At 39.7% G+C, this 21,142-nt stretch overlaps 2 protein-coding genes across 3 annotated transcripts; one reads left to right on the forward strand and one right to left on the reverse strand.

The window, feature by feature from the left end:
* Positions 1–1,820: 1,820 nt before the first annotated feature.
* Positions 1,821–15,694, reverse strand: alg9 (ALG9 alpha-1,2-mannosyltransferase). The gene is made up of 22 exons (XM_042431789.1): positions 15,570–15,694; positions 15,092–15,265; positions 14,855–15,011; positions 13,955–14,158; positions 13,666–13,824; positions 12,305–13,558; positions 10,274–10,305; positions 9,935–10,091; positions 8,154–8,289; positions 7,822–7,956; positions 7,545–7,615; positions 7,341–7,429; positions 6,863–6,998; positions 6,671–6,758; positions 6,263–6,368; positions 5,537–5,659; positions 4,950–5,104; positions 4,679–4,808; positions 4,430–4,577; positions 3,995–4,124; positions 2,743–2,873; positions 1,821–2,081 (listed from the first exon to the last, which is right to left on the reverse strand). The coding sequence occupies exons 1-22, from the start codon at positions 15,604–15,606 to the stop codon at positions 1,958–1,960; spliced, it is 3,876 nt and encodes a 1,291-aa protein (XP_042287723.1). The 5' UTR covers positions 15,607–15,694; the 3' UTR covers positions 1,821–1,957.
* On the forward strand, positions 15,615–20,737 carry si:dkey-71l1.1 (uncharacterized protein LOC569883 homolog). 2 transcript variants are annotated; one of them, XM_042430994.1, is made up of 11 exons: positions 15,615–15,700; positions 15,817–16,010; positions 16,920–17,121; positions 17,818–17,885; positions 17,989–18,081; positions 18,218–18,319; positions 18,436–18,541; positions 18,769–18,891; positions 19,023–19,099; positions 19,189–19,291; positions 19,380–20,737. In XM_042430994.1, exons 3-11 carry the CDS (start codon positions 16,938–16,940, stop codon positions 19,517–19,519), a joined length of 996 nt encoding a protein of 331 aa, XP_042286928.1. In that variant the 5' UTR covers positions 15,615–15,700; positions 15,817–16,010; positions 16,920–16,937; the 3' UTR covers positions 19,520–20,737. The 2 variants fall into 2 exon arrangements, with proteins under 2 accessions (XP_042286928.1, XP_042286929.1); XM_042430995.1 differs by lacking the exons at positions 15,615–15,700; positions 15,817–16,010 and adding an exon at positions 16,039–16,301.
* The last annotated feature ends 405 nt before the right edge of the window (positions 20,738–21,142 follow it).

Below are 21,142 nucleotides of genomic sequence, written 5' to 3' on the forward strand. Positions count from 1 at the left end.
GATCGGGGGTTATCGCCGATTATCTGTCTGTTGAATTTTGAATGTAATTTTGCAGTGCTACGAGCACCACAACCAAATTCTGTTCACTTTTATTGTATTGTGGTGGCAGCAGAAATCTCAAAAAAGAAATATTTCAAAGTGTGGACAAATAAAACCCAAACAATCTGCATGGTTAGATACTGCACCACTACATGTATTTGTGTGAACCTCCGCTTTAAAAAAAGTCTTTAGATAAGATATTACTATAACCCTCCTCTACTGTACATGACATGATCATTTTTCTGAGTTTCTCTTTGGGCCCTAGTTGATGTTGTGCTTGATCTGTGCATATCTCAAACAAAAGTTTATTTATATAAATTACCACAAACCAATTTCCATACAGGAAACCCTGGAGGCCTTCAGATACAGCAGGTAATCAGCTTTTGGGAGAGGAGGCCCAGTGCAGAAGCCCACAGAGCATCATCAATTCTACTAATATTTAAAGATGATACAATTATTATCTCCCTCAAGGAATGGCACGGAGTGTCTCAGATTTGACTGAGTGATTATGAGCGACTTTGACCATAAAGTGTGTGTGTGTGTGTGTGTGTGTGTGTGTGTAGCAGCCTGTTTGCATGGCCTTGTCATGCTACCTTTGCTTGGTAGGATAACTACTGAGGTCTTAGACCCTTATGTTTGCTGTGCCTGAAGATGCTGTTTTTTTTATTCACACCCAAGTTGACCTGATATAAACAGGCTACCTCGAACAGATTTTGACAAAATAAATAAATACTGCTTAAGGGAACTGGTTTATTTTTATGTACCGTAAGCGTGTCCTGACATGGCCTTAAAATGTGAGTTGTCAAGAAACAGCTGAATTTCATTTTCACACTTGATCCCTCATTTATTAATGACCTTCTGTCTCCTGTTGAGTCAATCAAAGACAGTCATTGAGAATGCTAGCAAGTGGAAAGGTATCTCATACAGTGAATTTAGCTCGAGTGCCTGCAGCCTGACCACAGCAACGGCATGATATCAAAGAGAATGATAAAATATAGCATCGTCTGTATTATTTATTCAGAATGTATAATGCCTTGACATCTCTCCTGTTAGCGAGAGTGGTTTGTATGTTTGTTACATAAGGAAATCTTCAAATAAAATGAGATTAGAATTGAATCTGTTGGTGTGTGGTGCAGTGATATTTTACCATCCAAATAAACAAAAAAAAGGATTTTGTTCACAGTCATATCATCATATTTTTATTAACATTTCAAGTTAAATTAATCACGCGACCTCGTTTTCATTCATTCTCACCACTCAAACCCAACAGAGCACACGAGATACTGTTCAAGTGCAGACAAGTGAACACTACAAGATTTCTTACATTAATTAAACAGGAATATTCTTCCGTTAAAGCCACATTTTCAAGTTCAGTATGAAAGGAAAACACTTGTTTTTTCTCTGTAACGACCTGTCCTTGGCTAAATACATGTAAAATCCTGTAGTGTGCATCCACTGTAAGACATTCATTTAGACACAAACAAACACACCAGACCAACTAAAATAAAATGTTTGACATACATACATATCTGGCTGATGCCTGTCAAGCACACTTGCGTAATGTACACACCAATTTCTCTTCACTCACACACACACACACACACACACACACACACACAAGCCCAAAAGCAGACATATAGTCCTTAAAGGGTCTGATATCTTCAAATATTTCATGACAAATACTTCGAAACACATGCATGCACGCACAAAAATCGCGCACACACAGGCACCCATACATTCTCTCTCACACACACACACACACACACACACACACACACACACACACACACACACACGCACACATACACATACACACATACACACATACACACACACAGACATGCCAGCTGTTTGGAGGGAAACTGATTGATTTCTGGTGTTAGGATTTTGTTCTTGGGGCCAGGTTGACGTTTAAGGGTCAGCCATGGGTCCGCTTACGAGGCTGCTTTTGCCGCCGTGCTTTCAAGATGACGTAGCGCCTGTAGGTGGTGTGATGGTCCGATATAAACGGGATGTAAAACGCTCTTAAGAGAGGCGAAGACCTGAGAGAAGAAATACATATATTTTAATGAAAAGCTGAATAAATGTCTATATGCAGGAAAATTAATGGAGCTTTCCAGTTAATTTTCAGTTGTGTAGAGACATTTGCATTGGCTTTTGTTTTGATAAAGCTGGAATAAGTTCTCTCTTTTTTTTTGTTACAAAAGGATACCTTTCACTTGTTTTTATTTTATCTTCTATTTTCTTTGGAGTTACAGATTTCACCTGTGACGAAGTGATGAAGAATTCTTAGTTCTACTTTCTGTCTTGTTAATTACAAGTACTGATCAGTCTACCCTAGATAAAATCATTTGTTGTCTTAATTCTTATACTGATTGGTATAGTAATAGCACTTCAAAATAGAGATGAATTCATGGATTCAAATCAATTGTTTAAGCTATTCTTGCATTTAGTTTTGGTTTCAATTTCTTGGATGTTCTGAAGATTTGAGAGTCGTGTTTTTTTTCTATTTCTGTATGAAGTATGCTGGAAAATACTGGATCCTGACAGATACTTAATTTTTTGAGGCCAATACTGACATTGATATTTGAGAGTTTATCAAATCCATAACATAAACAAACAATCTTGATACATGTCCTTTATATTTGTCTTTTATTTGTTTTCTTGTTGCTTATGATTTATCAGTGTACCATTAGAAAATACCTTGATGCTTGAAGGAAAGGCTTATAAGCGACGATGCTCCACTCCTCTTTGTTGGCTGAATAACGCGGCTCATGTGGTGTCTCTTCATCAGTGTCTAGGTCTACCAGGTAGTGGCACTGCCGTAAATCCACCTGCATACAGCAGACATTCCACAATTAAAATGCAGCTGCTATTAACAACAGCACTGTCCAACATAATATTTGTTCCCCACTGGCCCACTTGGCCAGTAGATCAGGGTTTTACTGGCTCCTTGTATATTTCCATTGGTCCAGCAGCCAAAAAATGGTGATTTATTCACTGTATATATAATACCTACAACAGTGACCCTTTAGATTTGGTTGTTTTCCTTTAGTTATGAATATGTAATGTTGATATACTACACATATATGCAAAATATAAAATTAGGCACATATTGGATCAGTAAATGAAAGATGTATAAATGTAGGTTTCTCCATATTTTGTCTCCCCCCCCTGCTGCTGCTGGTCAGGTACTGCTGGTAGAGGAGAGAGAAGAGGCTGGTGTCATACTTAGCTAATTAGACTGAATCGTTACATACAATGAACGTCTGTTTTGAGCTTGTTCATAAATGTTCGCCACTAACTTAACAAGCTCCGTATAGCTATAAAATATAGCTGCTGTGGATGAGAGGGGAGTTGACTGCTGGAAGTCAAAGACGTCGTATTTATGTTCTGCTTGTTCAACAGTTGTTTGATAAATTGCTTGTACCGTCTCCCTTACTGCCGGATTTTGTTGCACTTTGGCAGCAAGTATAGAATAACCTAAAGTCTGATTCATCCTGTCCGCTGTGGACTCTGTGCTCTGCTGTCCTGTGTCTGTGTGAGTGTGTGTGTGTGTGTGTAGCTCAGCCCCACCCTCTTGCATACAGGCAGTGACAGAGAGTAGAGGAGAGAGACGGAAAGGCAAACATCTCATTCTCTCCCCACTCAAATCAGCTGCTCAAAGCAGAGAAAGTGAGCATAGTTTGTGTTCATCATGATTATTATGTACTATGTGAAATTTCAGCAGTGGCGTTCATCATTTAGCAGCAGCGCTGCACCACACAGCGATGTAAACCTGGCCCCAAACACTGTGATTCCAAATTATTTATCACCTGCCTGGCCGCTGACCCTAATTTATTTGTCCTCCATGACTCTGGTTGGCCTGCATAAACGTTTACTAGCATCGGGTTATGTCAGATCCTGCCCAGTATTCATCTATCAAAAAACATGCACATGTGTCTGGGTCACTCACATATCTGGTTGGCTCCTCAAGGTTCTGGTCGTTCATATTAGCAGGAATGATCTGTGTGGCCAGAGGACCAGAGGCGTACGCCTGAGGCAGCTGCCCCTTAAACTCAGACTGAATGAAGTGCAGTTGCCAGCTGGAGGTTAGAAAGAGTAACAATCAGCAAATGACACAGTCACATTCATTTAAGTGTATCTGGCATGACAAATGTAATCTTGGCTTGGAGATGTTAAAAAATAATTTACATGTTAATCCACAACACAGAAGAATCACTGATACTTCAGGATTCTGCACAGATATGAATAAGATTTGAGGACTTTGAAGACTACACTCTAACATTTGCTTATTGACAACCAAGCAAACAAATGAACCACAAAATACACTTATTACACCATATTTAATTATACATTGAAGACCTGTGTAGGGTTCGTGGATACTGACTTGTGAGGTAGAAGAAAGCTGCTTGGGAAGCGGTACCACTCCTTGCCCACACACACACTAACAGGCCTGCCTTCAGGGACTGAGTGCAGAGTTGGATCCTTGGCGATGCGGTGAAACTCTGGGTACAAGTCCAGAGGGGCATGGTAGCCTGTGGAAAGAGAAAGAAAAACTCTTTGGTCAATCTTGAATTGTCATGTTATAAAGCCTGACACTGGTGCTTAGGACAACAGTTCCTTTGTGTAAGCATACCTTTGAAGAGGGCGACAGAGCGAGACAGTGACAGGACTGTGAAGACAACAACTGCACTGAGAGCCAACCGGTTGGAAGAGACCGTGTAGTGCTCCAGACGGTACCGCTGGAAAAGAAAGTGGTAGCATTTCTGCAGGAAAAGAAATGAACAACACAAATCAAACCAACCCATACAAACTGCTGCTTTAATTTAAAGGCCAATAATAATAATAATAATAATAATAATAATAATAATAATAATAATAATAATAATAATAAAGGCAACACCCACTTGCAGAGAGGAGAGGGCTACAGCCCCGCTGAGGCAGATGAGAGGATAGATGGGAAAGAGAAACCTTTCTTCTTTATGAGGTCTGGTGAAGAAAACCAACATCCAGAGATACATGGGAGACAGAGTCAGCCAGTATGGACGACCCAGGTTCTGCACTGCAGAAAACACATGAGTGCACAAGCACATGAAATCACAAGAGCAGCTGCTCTGAAAATTAATATTACAAGAAAAATAAACTCTTTACACAAGATCTGATTGACTAGATGATTTTTTTGTTTTTGATATAACCTTATGATGTTAAATATATGTCTAAACTGAAAGGGATCTGTGTACAGGACAGCATTACTGGATGGGTCAATTTTACATATTAATAGTTTCATAATAGTAACAGTACAATCACCTAAGCTGTAATGAAATTGTGCTTTCATTACAGCTTATCAGCATTCAATCTGTTTTCCAGCATTAATATTGAATGTAAACAGAAGTGAGGTGACAGTAACCCCCTTTCCACCCCCCCAAAAAGGCCAAGCAATGACAACATTTAACCAGTTTTTAGTGCTGGTGTATGAAACACGCACAGTCCTCACCATTGAACCTGTGTAACAGTGTCTCCATGAGAGCAGTGAGTGGCAGAGAAAACAGTGCCAGAGCAAACACCAGGTTGAAGTTCAGGAGCCCATTGACAAAGTAGAAATGCCACGGCTCTGTACCTGAAAATTTAACACAAAACATGCAAAATATTACAGCTCATGTACAGAATATCACAATAAAACAACATTATGACATTGTAGTTATTGCAGGAATTACTTTAAAGGTAAATCCAAATTGGAGTTTATAAAATAATTTATAACAAGATGAAACACTGAATACTGATGGTGGAAACAAAAGCCAAAAGATTCTCTCTATATATATATACATACATGTGTGTTATTGTAATTAAACCATTTTCTGCCAACTTAATAGAGAGAAAAATGACCTATTGGCACAAATTGAAAGGGTCTGATATGATAGTTTTGTTGATGTGCTCGTATGCCCTCTAGAGTCCAATAAAAACAATGCAGCTTTAAATTGTTGACATGTTTTCTTTGAAGATCCATCTGTTCAATTCTGTCACTAAATTAATATACCATCAGACTTACAATCACTATAACATCCCCCAAACATGAGGTAATCACTTCCATACAAATTTAACAACTACAAAAAACAATTTGGAGATTACATATCCCCACGTTGAAGGTCATAATTCTGTTTTTATGCGTGATCTTAATGCCAAAATCATATAGAGTGATTCATTAATGGTGTGTGTAAATTACCATACAGATCGGGCCCATGTGGTGTGAAGACATTATAAAGTAGAATATTCAGAGGAGCGATGACCAGTTTGCCATAAAAGAAAGAGTCCACTGCCACGAATGGTACCTGAGGAAGACACACTGGTTCAATACAACATAATCATATCATTCAGGAAGAACTAACAGTGTGATACATAGATTGTGTGTATTTACATTGATACTATATACAATTTATATCATACTCTGTATGACACATGACAGAGAAAAGTGTAATATCCTATTATATTCTTGCATTAATGATAAACTCTCCCATTGACCGTTTGTGCACACACTGCAGCTGCGACATCGTAAAGAAACTCCTCTACATGCACATTTGCCCTGTTATGTGTAAATTTAAAGTGTTTTACATGCATTTTTCAGTATTCTCACCAGCAGCAGCAGCAAAGCGACAGCTGACCAGGTGATAAAACCTTTCCACTGCCTCTTTAACACCAGCAGGTCGAAGGCAATGGGAACCCTGCAGAGAAAATAAACCAAAGCAGCATTGAGAGTAATACATTTTGACAAGTCAGTCTTTGAAGGGTATTGCCAACAAAAAGCTATTTTAGTTCATGACCCTACCCAATCAGAGCAGAGAATGGCCATCCAACGATGGCACCGGCAGCCACACCCATTACGGCTAACGGCGGCGAGTCCTGAAACCACCCAGTCATGGCAACCAGCGTTGTGTACATACAGAAAGAGGATGGCAGAAATGCTGCGGAGGAAGAACAAAAGAGGATCATTAATCACATAAACTGCAAAACAGCAAACGGGAATCTCAAGGAGAAATACAGTCAGCCACAGTGTCTATGAAGCAACCTTCAGAGGAGTAAATTTACTATTAAGAGTGCCAAAATATGGCGAGCTTGCATCACAGTAAAGTACCAAAAATATGAAACGCTCCTCCCAAAATGTAGTGCGCAATTTAACTGAAGGTTTTGCTCCATATTTTGTTCAGTGTGGTCATTTGGCAATTAAGAAGACAGAGCTACACTGAGAAAAATGAGGCTCAGTTATAAAGGAGGATGGAAAAATTACATGAATACATCTGACCAACCTGCAGACGAGCAGAACATTCCAGTGCTGAGGACAAGAAACGCCAACATCAGACGGCCCACATGCAGACCAAACTTCTTACAAACTGCCCTGTGTCACACACACAAACAAACCAAATAGTTAACTTCCATATCATATACTGTACATACACACTGTACGTTATAACAAGTCAAACGGATTGTATTTAAGAGGAGGGTAAACTTACTTGTAGAAATAGAGTTCACAGACACAGCAGGAGAACGCTAAGACACATCGCACAAAGTAGAACACCAACACCTGCAACAAAATTGTAACACAAGCTTGTAACTACTGCACATTTCCCAGTATGAGGTTAAAAACGCCTCTGTGTTTGAATTAATGAATGGTGTTGGGTGGCTCCATGTAGGAAAGAGCTTCTGATTATCCTACAGGTCAGCTAAAGTAAATTGAAATATCAAACATAACAACAAACTTTGAAAAGACAGTGACCTTGGAATAGTTACCTTGTTCGTCTGTAGTACATGAGCATGTAAACAAGCAGGAAGGGCATGTAGCCATAAGTAAGCGTAAGACCTGATGGCGTACAATGGAGAATATTCCCATGTTTGCATCCCTGTGCCATAAAGCAGGTAGTGCATCTGTCAAAACAAGTAATCACGACCATTACAGACATGAACAGTTAAAGAAGGACAATCAGTAACATGATATAAAAAAGAGGAAAAAAAGAGAAAAAAAGAGATAAATGCCTCTGACATAGATATAAAATCCCTATACGGGTCACAAATGACAGCATATAGCACTTTAGGATTTCTGATAGTGGATTTCTGATACTCACTGGCTCCCAGTAGTTGAAGGTCTCATCACAGTCTGAGATGTTGCTGAGCAAAGCTGCACAGAATCGTGCGGAGAGCAGGCATTTAAATGCAGTCGAACCTTCAGGGGCCCATACCTGCCCTCCACGACTTACTGACCTGTTAAAAAAAAATACACAAATGCACAATTACTATACAATATGTACTTAATTAATTAATTAATTCTGGGTTCTTCAACATTACACCTCAATGTACTTAAATAGTGTATGGTGTACGCTTTGTGCATATTTTACAGGAAATGACCTAAATCTTGATTAGCCTAATTAGCCATCTGAAGCAGACAACATGACGAACCTGTCTAATTTAAGTAAAAAGGGTTTGGTTGTCCTACAACATTATAAGGTTGCACCTCCACTACTCCAATTTTCACTGTTTTTATCTCACGACTCTCTTGTTTTAAGTTATATCTACACTAAATATTCTGTCCTAGTTTTTAAAATCAATCTTCAGTCTGGTTTTACTTGACCAACTCAATTAGCATTATTTTGATGATCATTCTTACTATTATTATTAGTAGTAGGAGTATCATTTTAATATTCCAAGCTTTTTTTTAGCTTATTATTGTTGTTTTATTGTGATTTTACTGTTCATTTTCTCCTCTTTTAACATGTCACATGTTTCTTTCCTGCTGCTGCCAGAGTTAGATATATAGCTAATTTACATCTGCGGTCCCTCGGAAGGAGAATATAAAAAACAATACAGTACAATACAAACAATTAAAAACAATACAATTACCAAATTTACAAACAGTACATCACATATAAAACATCATACAAAAAATACATTACATACTCAAAACAGTTGGTATGTATAAATGTTTAGATCAGTGATCACATGACTGTTTTATCTTGAGCCACGTTTTAAATGTTGTTTTAAAAATACTGAAGCTTGTGTATTCTCTGATACTTGTGGGAATTGAGTTTGTCTTATGTGCTACTCTGACTGAAAATGCTAATTGTCCAAAAGCAGCTTCCCTAAATTTAGCTGAGCAGTCACCTCTTGCTGATGTCCTGGTCTCCCTAGTATTGTTCCTGCAGAATGACACACATTGTTTAAGTGGTGGCAGCACAAGATCCTTGATTAATTTATACAGCAGATACACTGCACTTGCTCATCATTGTTTTGGTACCAGTTCACTGGTGTCTACAGTGGCACTGATGGCCTGCAGTGTCTCCCCCCCTTGTTCAAACCCACCATCATCAGAGATTAGTCAGCTGAGCTGCAGCAGCTCAGCATTGATCCTCACGTTACGTTGTTTATTATGACACGTCACCTTACGAACTGTCAAAATGTCTTACGAGGGGACTTCAGCGACATGCCAATAACACCACGCACTGAACAGATACATAAAATAAACCCTAATATCCATGCTGAGTATGAATTGAGCCACTACCGGTAGCTACATTGTGGCCAGCTATCATAAATGTGGCAGCGGGAGAATGAATGAAGCTGACCAGGTAACTCTTCATTACGTTGCTGTTTAACAGCAACGACGCAAGCGTTTATTAGAGTGTAAACACAAACGGACAGATATTATATTTCAAACTAGTGTAAACATACAGCCCTATTTGTGGTGAAGTAGGCGTTATTAATCGTTGTTATCGCGGTGTCATGATCAAAAACTTGCTTTACGTATGAAAGTAGCTAGCTCGCTAGCTTCCGCTGTCGGTCCGTCAGTCAGAACCGCGGATGGAGCTGACAGCGCCGGCGGCACTAACGTCGCTCCGTCCCCGATCATACTCACTCTTGCCGAGTCTCTGCGACTTTGCTGTCGTCGCCGCCGCCTTTCTCCTCTTTCGGTGGCCGAGCTTCGGTGGAGATGTTGACGTTGTTTGCATCTTGTCTGCTGCCTCGCCTGGTTCGCTGCCGAAGCGCCTTGGCCGCCATGTTTACCGATGCAGCTCCGAGTCAGGCTTCGTTCATTTTCGGCGCTGTTCGGTTGTTGACAGCTCTCATCATCACAGACGGAGTCTAAAGAGAGTACTCCGGCAATGCTCCCGCACAAAAAGTGACATCTGGATCCAACCTCCCAGCCAATTTCACTACGCTTCTCTTTAATTTCGTTCTTTATACTTTTTTCTACATATTGTTCCAACTTCGCCCCCTTTTTTGTTCCTTTTATGGAACAGACATTCAGCAGTTCAAAATATCATTATGCAAAACATAATTATGTGTCAAGTAAATAAGAATATAAGAAATATAATAAAATAAAAATATAATAAAATAAATAAAAATGAGAAATAGTGGTGGAAGAAGTATTCGGATCCTTTAATTAAGTAAAAGTACTTAAGTATTAGCAACAAAATTTAGTTAAAGATCCCGTCCCGACATGTATTAAAACGTATAAAAAAGACTTTTTTGTTTAGAACAATATTGTGTGTCTGATATGGTTTTTCCACAAAAAAGTATAATTACCATGTTAAATTCCTCAAAATGGCATCTACTCCTTGTCCCTCATTTAAAAAATCCAGAGTTTATGAATGTGCAAATACATTTCAATTCAAAAGTTTACTACTTCACAGAAGATGTCTTCAGCTTCACTGTAAAGTTCATTCTCAGTGTTTGTGCACTGGAGGCTTCAAGTTTCCACATCACATTTCTGTAAATTGAATATTGGACCAGGATCGGCTCCAAACTAGTTGTGATGTTACAAATCATTCATGTAGGCCTTAAAATTGGATTTTCAATAAGCTCAGAGAAACTTTCCATTTTCAGCAGATAAAAGTGAAAACAGTCTTCTAGTGTCAAACTCTGCACATACATCATTCTGCACAGTGAAGCTCAAATTTAAAGTATTTAAGGTATTAAAGTATTGCAGTAAAAGTAGTGGTTTGGTCCCTCTGACTGATATATTATTATATATGACATCATTAGATTATTAATACTGATGCATCAGTGTTAGAGCAGCATGTTACTGCCATAGCTGCTGGAGGTGGAGATAGTTTGAACTACTTTATATACAGTTAGCTAGTTTAGTCCAGTGGTTCCCAACCTAGGGGTCAGGCCCCTCCAAAGGGTCACCAGATAAATCTGAGGGGTCATGAGATGATTAATGGGAGAGGAAAGAAGAAAAAACAAAGTTCTGATACACAAATTTGTTTTCAGTTTTTGGACTTTTTCTCCAATCTTTGATGTTTGGTGAAATATTGGATTGTTTGAACATTTAGTGAAATTAAACTATGTGAGAAGTTTAGAGGGAAAAATTACTATTTAATGGAGCTGTTAACAACTCATAGACATCTGAAATGTGACCCCAACTACACACTGCTTTTTGTAAGACGTCAAAGGCCAAAAAGCTTGGAAACCAGTGGTTTCAAATTTAACAATGTGTTGTATTTTAAAAGCTTGTTATATTATCCATTGTGTCAAATCTTCATCTGAAAAGTAACAAAAGCTCTCAAACCTCTGAAAAATAGGCTGTGTCCTCCGCAATTTACCTGGTGTGAAATAATGCTTAAGCGACTAATTTAATGTAATCAAAATACTCTTCAGATGAAAAGATTATTCACTTGCACCAATGCATAGAGCTGTTTATTAACTCAACAAAACTAATTTAATCCTAACAATTTCATCACTTTGTCTCTATTTTCCCTATAATTTCAACCAAATTACATAGTTCTTTTCAGGAAATGTCCTAGGAAATTACAAAATAAAGTGTTACCAAAACATAAAACTTGAGAAGAGCATAAAGTATCTAATATAATAATAAAAGCTGGGTATTATCTGCCCAAATAATGATCAGAGTTGTACTGATACCAAAGTCATACTTTTTACAATACCTTACGTAAGTCAAAAGTAAAGAGTAAGCTTTGTCATTGTGTACTACAGGTGAATGTGACTATTTAATAATGATTCTCAATAGGCCACAAATTTCATGTTAAATAACAGGTTTATTGTATGATGATAAAAACACAGATACACAAAACTCCAATCACAGTTCAAAGACACACTATAGCAAGCGATGCCTCAACTATTGTAAACACTGTTCAACTACAGTTTTGCCAATTATAAGCTCATAATTAGCAGTTGCAAACAGACTGGTAATTATAATGTCTCTGAAGAAAAGACAGTTAAATCCCTTTTCTTACAAGTTTGAAATGTAAATGCCGGCTACCTGATGGTGACCTGAAGCCGAGAAGAGAGTAAAGACTCCAAGTCTTTGTGAAACTGGAGGGCTTGTGTGTGTGACAGAGCATGTGTGTGTGATTGGTAGGTGAGTCGGAAGCAGTAACTGGTCTGGCTCAGGTCAGGATGTGAGAACGTATCGATGAGTTTAACTTGCTCCACGGTCCCGCGACTGGCCTCTCGGACCACGGCGTAAAACTTCTTCTCCTCCCAGCTTGGCCCTGTCCAGAAGCTGATGTCAAAGCTGAAGAGCTCGGGAAACAGGGAGAATGGGAGGAAAGGTGTCCCCGGCGGGGGGCGGTGTGCAAACTGTTCTGAGAAGCGTGGGTCATGTGACCACAGCAGCCGCCAGTCTGGGAGTGAGAACAGGAGCGCGGCGAGGAGGTCCAGATTTAAGGATACGGTGACACTGACATGGCTCGTGTTGTCAGGTGGAGTATTTGAAAACACTTGACCGACCGAACCCATCGGCTGCGCCATCAGACGCAGACCTCCTGGTTCCGTAACCAGGGAAACCCCGTAGGGAGCCAGCAGTGTTTCAAGCCTTTGTCCAAGCAATTTGATTGGCTCGCTCTCTGAAGGGAAAACACCTCTGAGGAGAAACTCATGAAAAACAGGCAGAGCCCAGAGGTTGATGGGCACATTCTTGAACACAAGGCCACTAATGCCAAACAATGAGCCTGCAACGCCATTACAGCTCCCACAAACCTCCTCCTCCTCCTTATTTCCTTCATCTTCAACACTTTTATTGTTCCCTTCTGTCTCCCCACAACTTCCAGTGTTGTTAGTCAACTCCTCTTTTCTAGCTAGAAGCTCTTCTAGTTGAGGGTGCAGCGAAGGACGCAGCATATAAAGACCACTTTCCTCTTCAGAATCAACATCAAGAGAGCATGCGAACCTTAAACTCTCAGCTCCTTTGCTCCTCACCCTGTCCACTTTCTCACATATGGCCGACACAGTGTTTCGTGTGCCTGCGCTTCCCTGACGGTCCGAGAATGTCGACTGATCTTTTTCTTTGTCTGTATAGGTATGAGCGTCAGAGTTGAGGTCTTTCTGAAGCAGGTGAATCCAGTAGCAGTTTGCACTCTCTATGTCGTGACAGCACGTCTGCAGCTGTTCGGCCGTGAGGAGGAAGGGAAGAGTCTCTGTTGTCATGGAGACAGACCACTTCTCTGTTAGTCCTTCAAGAAGAAAATCATACACCAACCTGACAGGATGGACAGACCCTGAGGACAGAAATCCCCTGATGAAAGAAAAGAGAGGATACAGTCAGTATGAGGTTATATAATTTTATTTTTGACGTTGTTGGCTTGTTATGCAAACATCATGAGAATCTCTGTGTTTCTGTACCTGAATATGTAATCACTGAGCTCAGCCTGGATGTTGTACTGGACTTTCTCTCCTTCAACAGCCTCCTCCACTCTGAGTGTCTGAGCAGAGCTGTAGGGGAGGCTGCGCGTAAACACATGGAGCAAAGCATTCTCCACATGAAAGCCCTTATCCTGGCTCCTGTACAACAGCAAAACCAACATTAGACAATCCTTATGCAAACACACACCCACATACACACACACACACACTCAGGGACACAAAGAGCTGCGTCTAATTGTACACTGTAACACTCACCTTTACTCCTTACCTGTATCCAGTGCACTTGTAGCTCTGGTATTTCTCACTTTCAAAAGGTTGGACATCACTAAGGATTAAGTGTGCTTCTGCTGCCATGGCAGCAACCTGCCAGCTGTTGTGCCACTCTCGCTTCGGCTGGTCCATCGGTGTCCCACCCTGCCCGTTGCACAAGGAAACATGAACCTCCCCGTCTTCAGCCAAAACCTGAACACAACTGGAGGAAAAGAAAAACAAAGTATTCTGTATATTGTTGGGAACTTGTTGAGTTTATAACTTACATTACTATGTTGTACTGATACCAATTTGCACTTTTTTTTTTTTTTTTACAAGAAATATAAATATGTTTTTCTGCAAAGCCTTTTTATTTTCATTTGACAAAAGAAGGCGAGTTTCCAAATGTTAAATGTTGTCTGACACATGGAGTTTTAAGAAGAGTTTGTCTGAATAAATGATCTAAAACTGACTCATTTTGATTTAGATCAGGATCGATTAGTAGTCTGATTTTTAAGATGTCAGAAAATGATGAAAAATGTTGATGCAAAGATACGTTGTTTTGTCCCGACTAACAGTCCACAACCCAAAGATATTCAGTTTATTATCATAGAGGCCAGAAAATATTCACAATTAAGAAGCTGGAACCAGAGAATGTGGGCATTTTTTCTTAAAAAATTAGTCAAAACGATTAATCAATTATCAAAATAGTTGGCTATTGATTTCCTGTTGATTGACTAATCGAATGATTGTTGCAGCTCTAAAGTTTTGTCAAACTTCTTGACTGTCACAAATAATACTGTAATTCAATAGACACCAGGTGACCTTATGTAAAGATATCTGCAGATTTGGGTGATGGATGCTAAGAGAAGAGATGAACCTGACAATAGAAAATGCTTGCATCCTAACGCAGTTATACCTGAGGAAGAAGTTTTTGAGAAGTTGTCTGTTCTTTTTCACCCCACTCTTTCTCCCACAGTGGGGAAAGTTGAACAGTACTCGGTCAAACACTCGTCCCCGCAGAGAGGCACATTCCCCGAGCTTTGTGCAGTCCACCTCAAAAAGCACAGCTCCACCTGAACAACACAAAAGAAAAAAAGTATACAAAAAAGAAGCACAATCCCACAAAATACAGCTCAGTGGGGAAAAAAAGTACCTGAGTCCTTGATGATGTGGATGTTATCGGCTGCGCCCTCCTGCCGCAATGCCTCCTCCTGATGCTGCAGGCAAGTGGCTGTGACGCTGTAAAACTGGCTTATAGAGGCAGAAAATGAGAAGTTCCCTTCTCCCACCAGCAAGATGGACCGTGAAGGAGACATGACCAGCCCGGCTGAAAACAACAAAAACTCAGTTCAGTAAAAAAGAGAAAAAAATCAGCCCCAGTTTTACAGCTTTTGAGTGCGAAAAGGAAGAGATGCGTACTACAGGAGCGACAACGACCAGCTCCGGTCTTTTTCACGGTCTAATATGAAGGTTGTAACTACATATTTTTAGTAAGCAGCGTCCGTATCTAGTTTTTAAAAGTGGCTCAGATAAAACAAAGACATTTCATTAACTGTATTGTTGAATAAAGCCTGTTAACCTGTTAACCTTCTGTTGCTCCCTAGCGCTGCGGTACATTAATGTCATCTCACCTGTAGCAGCTTTGCGTTGAATGTGTGTCGCACACATAGTAGTCCGACTGGAAACAACGATTGTTTGCTGTTTACCCGAGCTCTTAAAGGCCGAAATCAACAAAGGCTCACCCTAAACTAAATGACGCTAGGTAGGTGAACATGTACAGTTTGTATTTTCCTAATATTACGTTTGAGTTCTCGGTCTTACACGTGTAAATGTATAACCGTACATTTTCAGACCACAAAATTCCCGTCATGTTTTCAGGGGGACATGTGTGGAGGGTGGCGCATCACACATCTGGAGGAGGGAGCTATTTGCAGCATCAGATGATCCGAGCATCAGCAGCCTTCGCCTATTAGTTCATCTTTATGAAGACAGTCCAACTTGACAGTTTTTCCTGATGTGCGATTGTCAGTTCCGCTCGGGGTTTTAAGGTGCTTTGATCACATCGGACGCAGGTAGCCAAACACACAGCGCGCACACATACACATACACACACATACACACACACACACACACGTCTGTTTCTGCTGAAGCTAAGGTCATGCTAGGAGGCTAACGGAACTGCTGCACCTGCACATACAAACATCAGTCAGCCGTATAGAGGATGCTCATAGCATGCATCATCTCTGCAATTCAAGTTTTTAATGTACAAGAAACAAATCGAACGTTCCAGCAAAATAAATGTAGAAATGTAACTTTTTAATGTTGATGCTGTTTCCATCTTTGGTTGCATTAACCCCTTCTATGTGAGTATAGATGTTTGTGCAATAAGATAATTTATTTTTCAGATTCACATAACGTTTACGCACCATGTAAACATTGTGTGAGAGATGTCAGGTTGTTTTTCTGGTGTTTTTCTTTTCTTTAAAGTGCCCCTCCACTCAAAAATGTGTTTTTCTTCTTCTACAGTTGAATGTTTGAGCTTCACTGTACAGAATGATGTATGTGCAAAGTTTGAAGATGGATGTTTTCACATTTATCTTCTGAAAGTGGAAAGTTCCTCTGAGCTCGTTGAAAATCTGATTTGATACATCTTTTAAGATGAAAAATATTTCCATATTTCTAGATTCTGTAACTTTTAATGAGGGAGGAGGAGATGTCATTTTAAGGATTTTAACAAGGTAATTTTTTGTGTGTAAAAACTATATCAAACACATATTATTATTTAAAATAGAGTATTTTTATAAATCTTAAAGCATGTCTGGAGGGGATCTTTAAATTGTATTTCAGGGTAGGTTTTATGTTCTCCCTCTTTTTTTTTTACCTTGTATAGAACAGAGTCCAAAAGATTCAGGTGCAGGATGCAGGTGGGATTAGTAAATGGGTCATAGCATCATTGTAATCCCGTCCTTTGTGTCTTGTAGGAAGTGTTTTGCACCCACATGGGCAGCGTTCTGGCTTTGTCTTCCGGTCCGGGCCATCAGAACTGGCCTTTCTCCACGGACCCCCCTCCTTGCCGCTGGGACACTCATCCTGCTCACTGGGACAGTCCACCACGCTGGGAGAGGAGAGATGGACGGCTACCTAACCCAGGCAGCTTTCACTCTCTACACAGGAGTTGCAAAGGTACATCACTGTTACCAACTTGATGTCCCACGATACACAAGGTCAAAAGTTCATTCCGATGTTCAGTTTTTCAGACTTCTTTACATCTCAGCACCATGTTGCTGCTAAACGTTTTTCACTCAGGTGCACAAAAAACTGCCTTATGTCACTATTAACTATAAACAAACATAAACAACAGATGTACATATATGTACCTCTATTCTAGTACTCAACGAAATAATAATAACAAATATAAGCATAACCTAAATGTACTCCACCTATAATACACTATTCAAAATATACATCCATTGTTGTATGAATCTATATAATACTAGAACATATATAATATATAACAAACTATTTACCAAATACAATTATGTGTTTAAGTTGCTCTTACACTTCCTTCAGACTGAAACAATAGTCTGATTACTCAAAATCAAAGTTAACATGCTGTTTGTCCACCAAAAATAAAATGCAAAAGTGTATTTTTACTTAACTAAAAGGTTTTCATGACTCCATAAAAACATTTCTCAAGTAGAAATCAATCTGTGTGACTGAGTTACACATTTTCCCATAACCTGAAACCTGTGTTTTTATCTGCATTTTTGAACTCAGTTACTATTAAAAGTGAACAATCAAACAATTACAGAGCATGTAAACACACTAAATTTGTTATTAATGTTTTTATCTGACTCTTTTTTCTTTCCACCTCCTCAGATGTGTTTCCTCAGCAGATTGAGGGAGTCAAGATGATCGTCAATAAAACTCTGAGCAGCTTCTTCAAGGTGATGCTTCTGCCCACATGCTATAACTAAGGGTGTAAATCCCTTTACATCTTAAAACGTTATATTTAATGATCTTTACCCTGAAGTATGTGTTTGCCTCCAGGTCAGTCACACACTCCACCTCAGCGCTGTCAGTCCTTCGTACTATCGTTTCCACGTGGAGCATCTGCAGTCTGACGATTACAGCAAGGACAAGGTCAAGTACGAATCATCGGATAATAAATGTGCCGTCACTTTGTTATTGTTAATAGCTATATAGAACACAGGAAAACACATGAAGCTGCCTTTTTTTGAGTTGACAAGTTGCATCTTGATCTTTCCTCACATCACAGGATGCCCCGGCATTGATCGGTGAGATGGATTCTTCAGGCAGTCTGAACGCTCACGCTCTGCTGCATCTCTCTGAGCGTGTACGAGCCAGAACGGTGTTCCAGGTGAGATCCTAATGTCTGTTTTTTCCCTTAAATCCATCTATCCCATCCCATATTCAGACGCTGTCTCTATAAAAGTCAATGTCTTTGCTTAAAATGAATGCTTGATTGTGTTTTAGACCCAGCAGTCCCAGTTTGTAACGTGGCAATTTGAAACTGAGTACAGAGGGAACGACTTCACCGCTGCAGTGACAGTAGCTAACCCAGACGTCCTCAGAGAGTCAGGTAAGAAGAGGACGGGTATAATGATGAGAGCACAACCTGGGAGCATCACTTAGTTTTGCAACCTGCAGTAGTATCTGATAAAGATGCATCATTTCCTGCTGATACTTTCCAGATTTTTTTTTCCTCCAGGGGTTTTTCCACTGAATACAACTGTCAAATTAGCACATTATCAGGTTATTTTTGTCGATTTAATCTGTTCTGTGTCTCTGTGTGTTTATCTTGGACAGTTATACTAGTGACTCACTTCCTGCAGAGTGTGTCCTCTGGTTTGGTGTTAGGAGGGGAGCTGGTCTACCACCGAGGCCGAGCAGAGGAGGGAGGAATTCTTACTTTAGCTGGACAGTATTCTAGTAGGAACTTTGTTTGTTTGTTTTTTCTTTGTGAATCTGATTTATTTAATTGATCTGACATATTTCCTGATCTGTTTTTGTTGATTTAGAAGCAGCGTTTCATTTTTTTTTTTTTTTTTTTCTGTGTTCAGGACCAAACTGGGTGGCGACACTGAATGCTGGGAAAGGAGGTGCTCATGCTAGCTACTATCACAGAGCCAACAAACAGGTATGGGGAAATATCAACATACTGTTTATAAACACATCAATTACTTAAGTTGCATATTGCATAAATGTATGTGTGTGTCTGTTCACCAGATCCAAGTCGGGGTGGAGTTTGAAGCCAGTACCAGGACACAGGAGACCACAACCTCGTTTGGGTACCAGATGGAACTCCCAGAAGCCAACATGGTCTTTCGAGGTAAACAGTTATTTCTTTCTGCAAACCTCATGTTCGATGAAAACTATCAAGAAAGCATACATGACACTTTTTCTGTGCGTGTATCCAGGTATGATAAACAGTCGGTGCATAATAGGAGGTGTGTTGGAGAAGCGTCTGACCCCGCTCCCTGCCACCCTGATTATGGGCGCGTTTGTAAATCACCGCGGTGACAAGCTGCAAGTGGGACTAGGTGTCAACGTGGGCTAATCCTCCACTAACACCAGCTGGAATTACAACTGACTGTCAGGATGTCCGTCCAGAGACCTGCTTCATAGGCATGACTTGATCTTACAAGGTTTATCAGTCTCACTAAAAACACCTCCTGTGAACCACCTTTGCATTGTTTGGGTCTGGAATCCCAAAATGTTTGCTAAAATGAATGCATCTCATCTTGCAACCTACCTCTCAAAACGGAGGTGAAGGATTAAACGGAAAGAATGGATCAACATTTTGAGGGGCTCGACAACTGTGGCTGGATATATTTTGCTGCCCCCATGATGTTGACTCTGCACATTGCCTACTAGACAATGGAAACGGAAAGAATAAGAGGCAGAAAATAATAGTTTTATACTGTAGGTATTCATATAGACACTTAATGTACATAGATTGTATTAGAAGATTATAGTGTTTTTCATGTTTTTGCCCATTAACTAGAATACTTCCTGCTGTTTGTAAAACTAATGAGTTTTGCTATCTTGCAAGCAGCCACTGATATACATATTTGAAAATTAACTTGTAGAAACAGGAAATTTGCTTTGGATTAGTAATACAAATTACTAAACTCATATAATTCTTTTCACATTGTCCCAATTGACTTGCTTTTTAGCATCTGTCTCCTAAATTTTTAATTTTTGGGCTTCCCAGTGCTTGAATGCACAAACACAAATGAGGTTTAACACAGCTTTGGGTTTCCAGTAACAACATGACACCAACAGAGAGTCAATGCCTAAAGGATCGATGTAAAAACAAAGCGGTCGGTAGTGCTTTGTGCAAGTTTCAGTAAATGGGTGAAATCATGCTAAAACACCAGTATGATCCTTAAAGTTGTGTGTGTGAGTAAGTGATTGTACGTTTGATTGAGTCTTTCTTCGCCAGCGTATAACAGTGTGGGAGAGCTCCACACGCTAACACATACTAACCCTATGACTCAAAAAGAAAAGGTGCTGCTCCATATACTGTACACTAACCTCCAGCTGAGGGATGCCAGGATGCCAGTATGTATATAGACAGCGGCGTGTGGAAACACTGATCTGTATGCAACCTGCACTACTCACGCTGCTTTAAGGGAATATCCAGTCCTGTTTAACATATGAAATGTTGCATATGTATTATATATACATTATGTAACCTGTACGCAAGGAAAGAAGTGGAAGGGAGTGACTGTCTTTTTGGACTTAATTTATTAAAGATGTTATTTCTATCAGAGTTACTGTTTGTTTCTTCATCATGTGTATGAATAGTTGTCGTAAAATGTCACATTTCTGTTAATATATCTGTGAATTCATTGTGTTTTAAAGCTCCACTGATCAATATTTTCAGTGAAAGGGTTAACATGTAACTTTGAACTTACCCTCAGCACCAAGGTGCTTTTTAGCTTTTTTAGGTCATTGTTTTAGTTGTGTCTACGTAGTTGAGCAGCAAGCTAAAGACCCAGATGTTTCTTTCAGGAATTGTTAAAAACTAAAAGCAGAGTGAATATTCATCAGGTGGCTGGAAACACCAGAAACTCTTAAATTAATGCTTATATTGCTCCATGTCTGCTGGATGTTTAAATAGCTGCTAAAAAGTTCACCATAATGATTTTATAAGGCCAAAATGTGTCAGAATTTC

This window comes from Thunnus maccoyii, chromosome 13 (assembly GCF_910596095.1).
Source record: "Thunnus maccoyii chromosome 13, fThuMac1.1, whole genome shotgun sequence".
NCBI classification, from domain to species: domain Eukaryota; kingdom Metazoa; phylum Chordata; class Actinopteri; order Scombriformes; family Scombridae; genus Thunnus; species Thunnus maccoyii.

Excerpts from the sequence above, each read along its gene's own strand:
- si:dkey-71l1.1 (XM_042430994.1), top strand. The coding sequence starts at position 16,938 with ATGGGCAGCGTTCTGGCTTTGTCTTCCGGTCCGGGCCATCAGAACTGG. Across the intron at positions 18,320-18,435 it reads GAGCCAGAACGGTGTTCCAG|ACCCAGCAGTCCCAGTTTGT; the intron begins GTGAGATCCTAA and ends ATTGTGTTTTAG. Across the intron at positions 18,892-19,022 it reads TTTAGCTGGACAGTATTCTA|GACCAAACTGGGTGGCGACA; the intron begins GTAGGAACTTTG and ends TTCTGTGTTCAG.
- alg9 (XM_042431789.1), bottom strand. The coding sequence starts at position 15,606 with ATGTGTGCGACACACATTCAACGCAAAGCTGCTACAG. Across the intron at positions 7,957-8,153 it reads CCTTCAACTACTGGGAGCCA|ATGCACTACCTGCTTTATGG; the intron begins GTGAGTATCAGA and ends TTGTTTTGACAG. Across the intron at positions 6,999-7,340 it reads AATGTTCTGCTCGTCTGCAG|CATTTCTGCCATCCTCTTTC; the intron begins GTTGGTCAGATG and ends CTTCCTCCGCAG.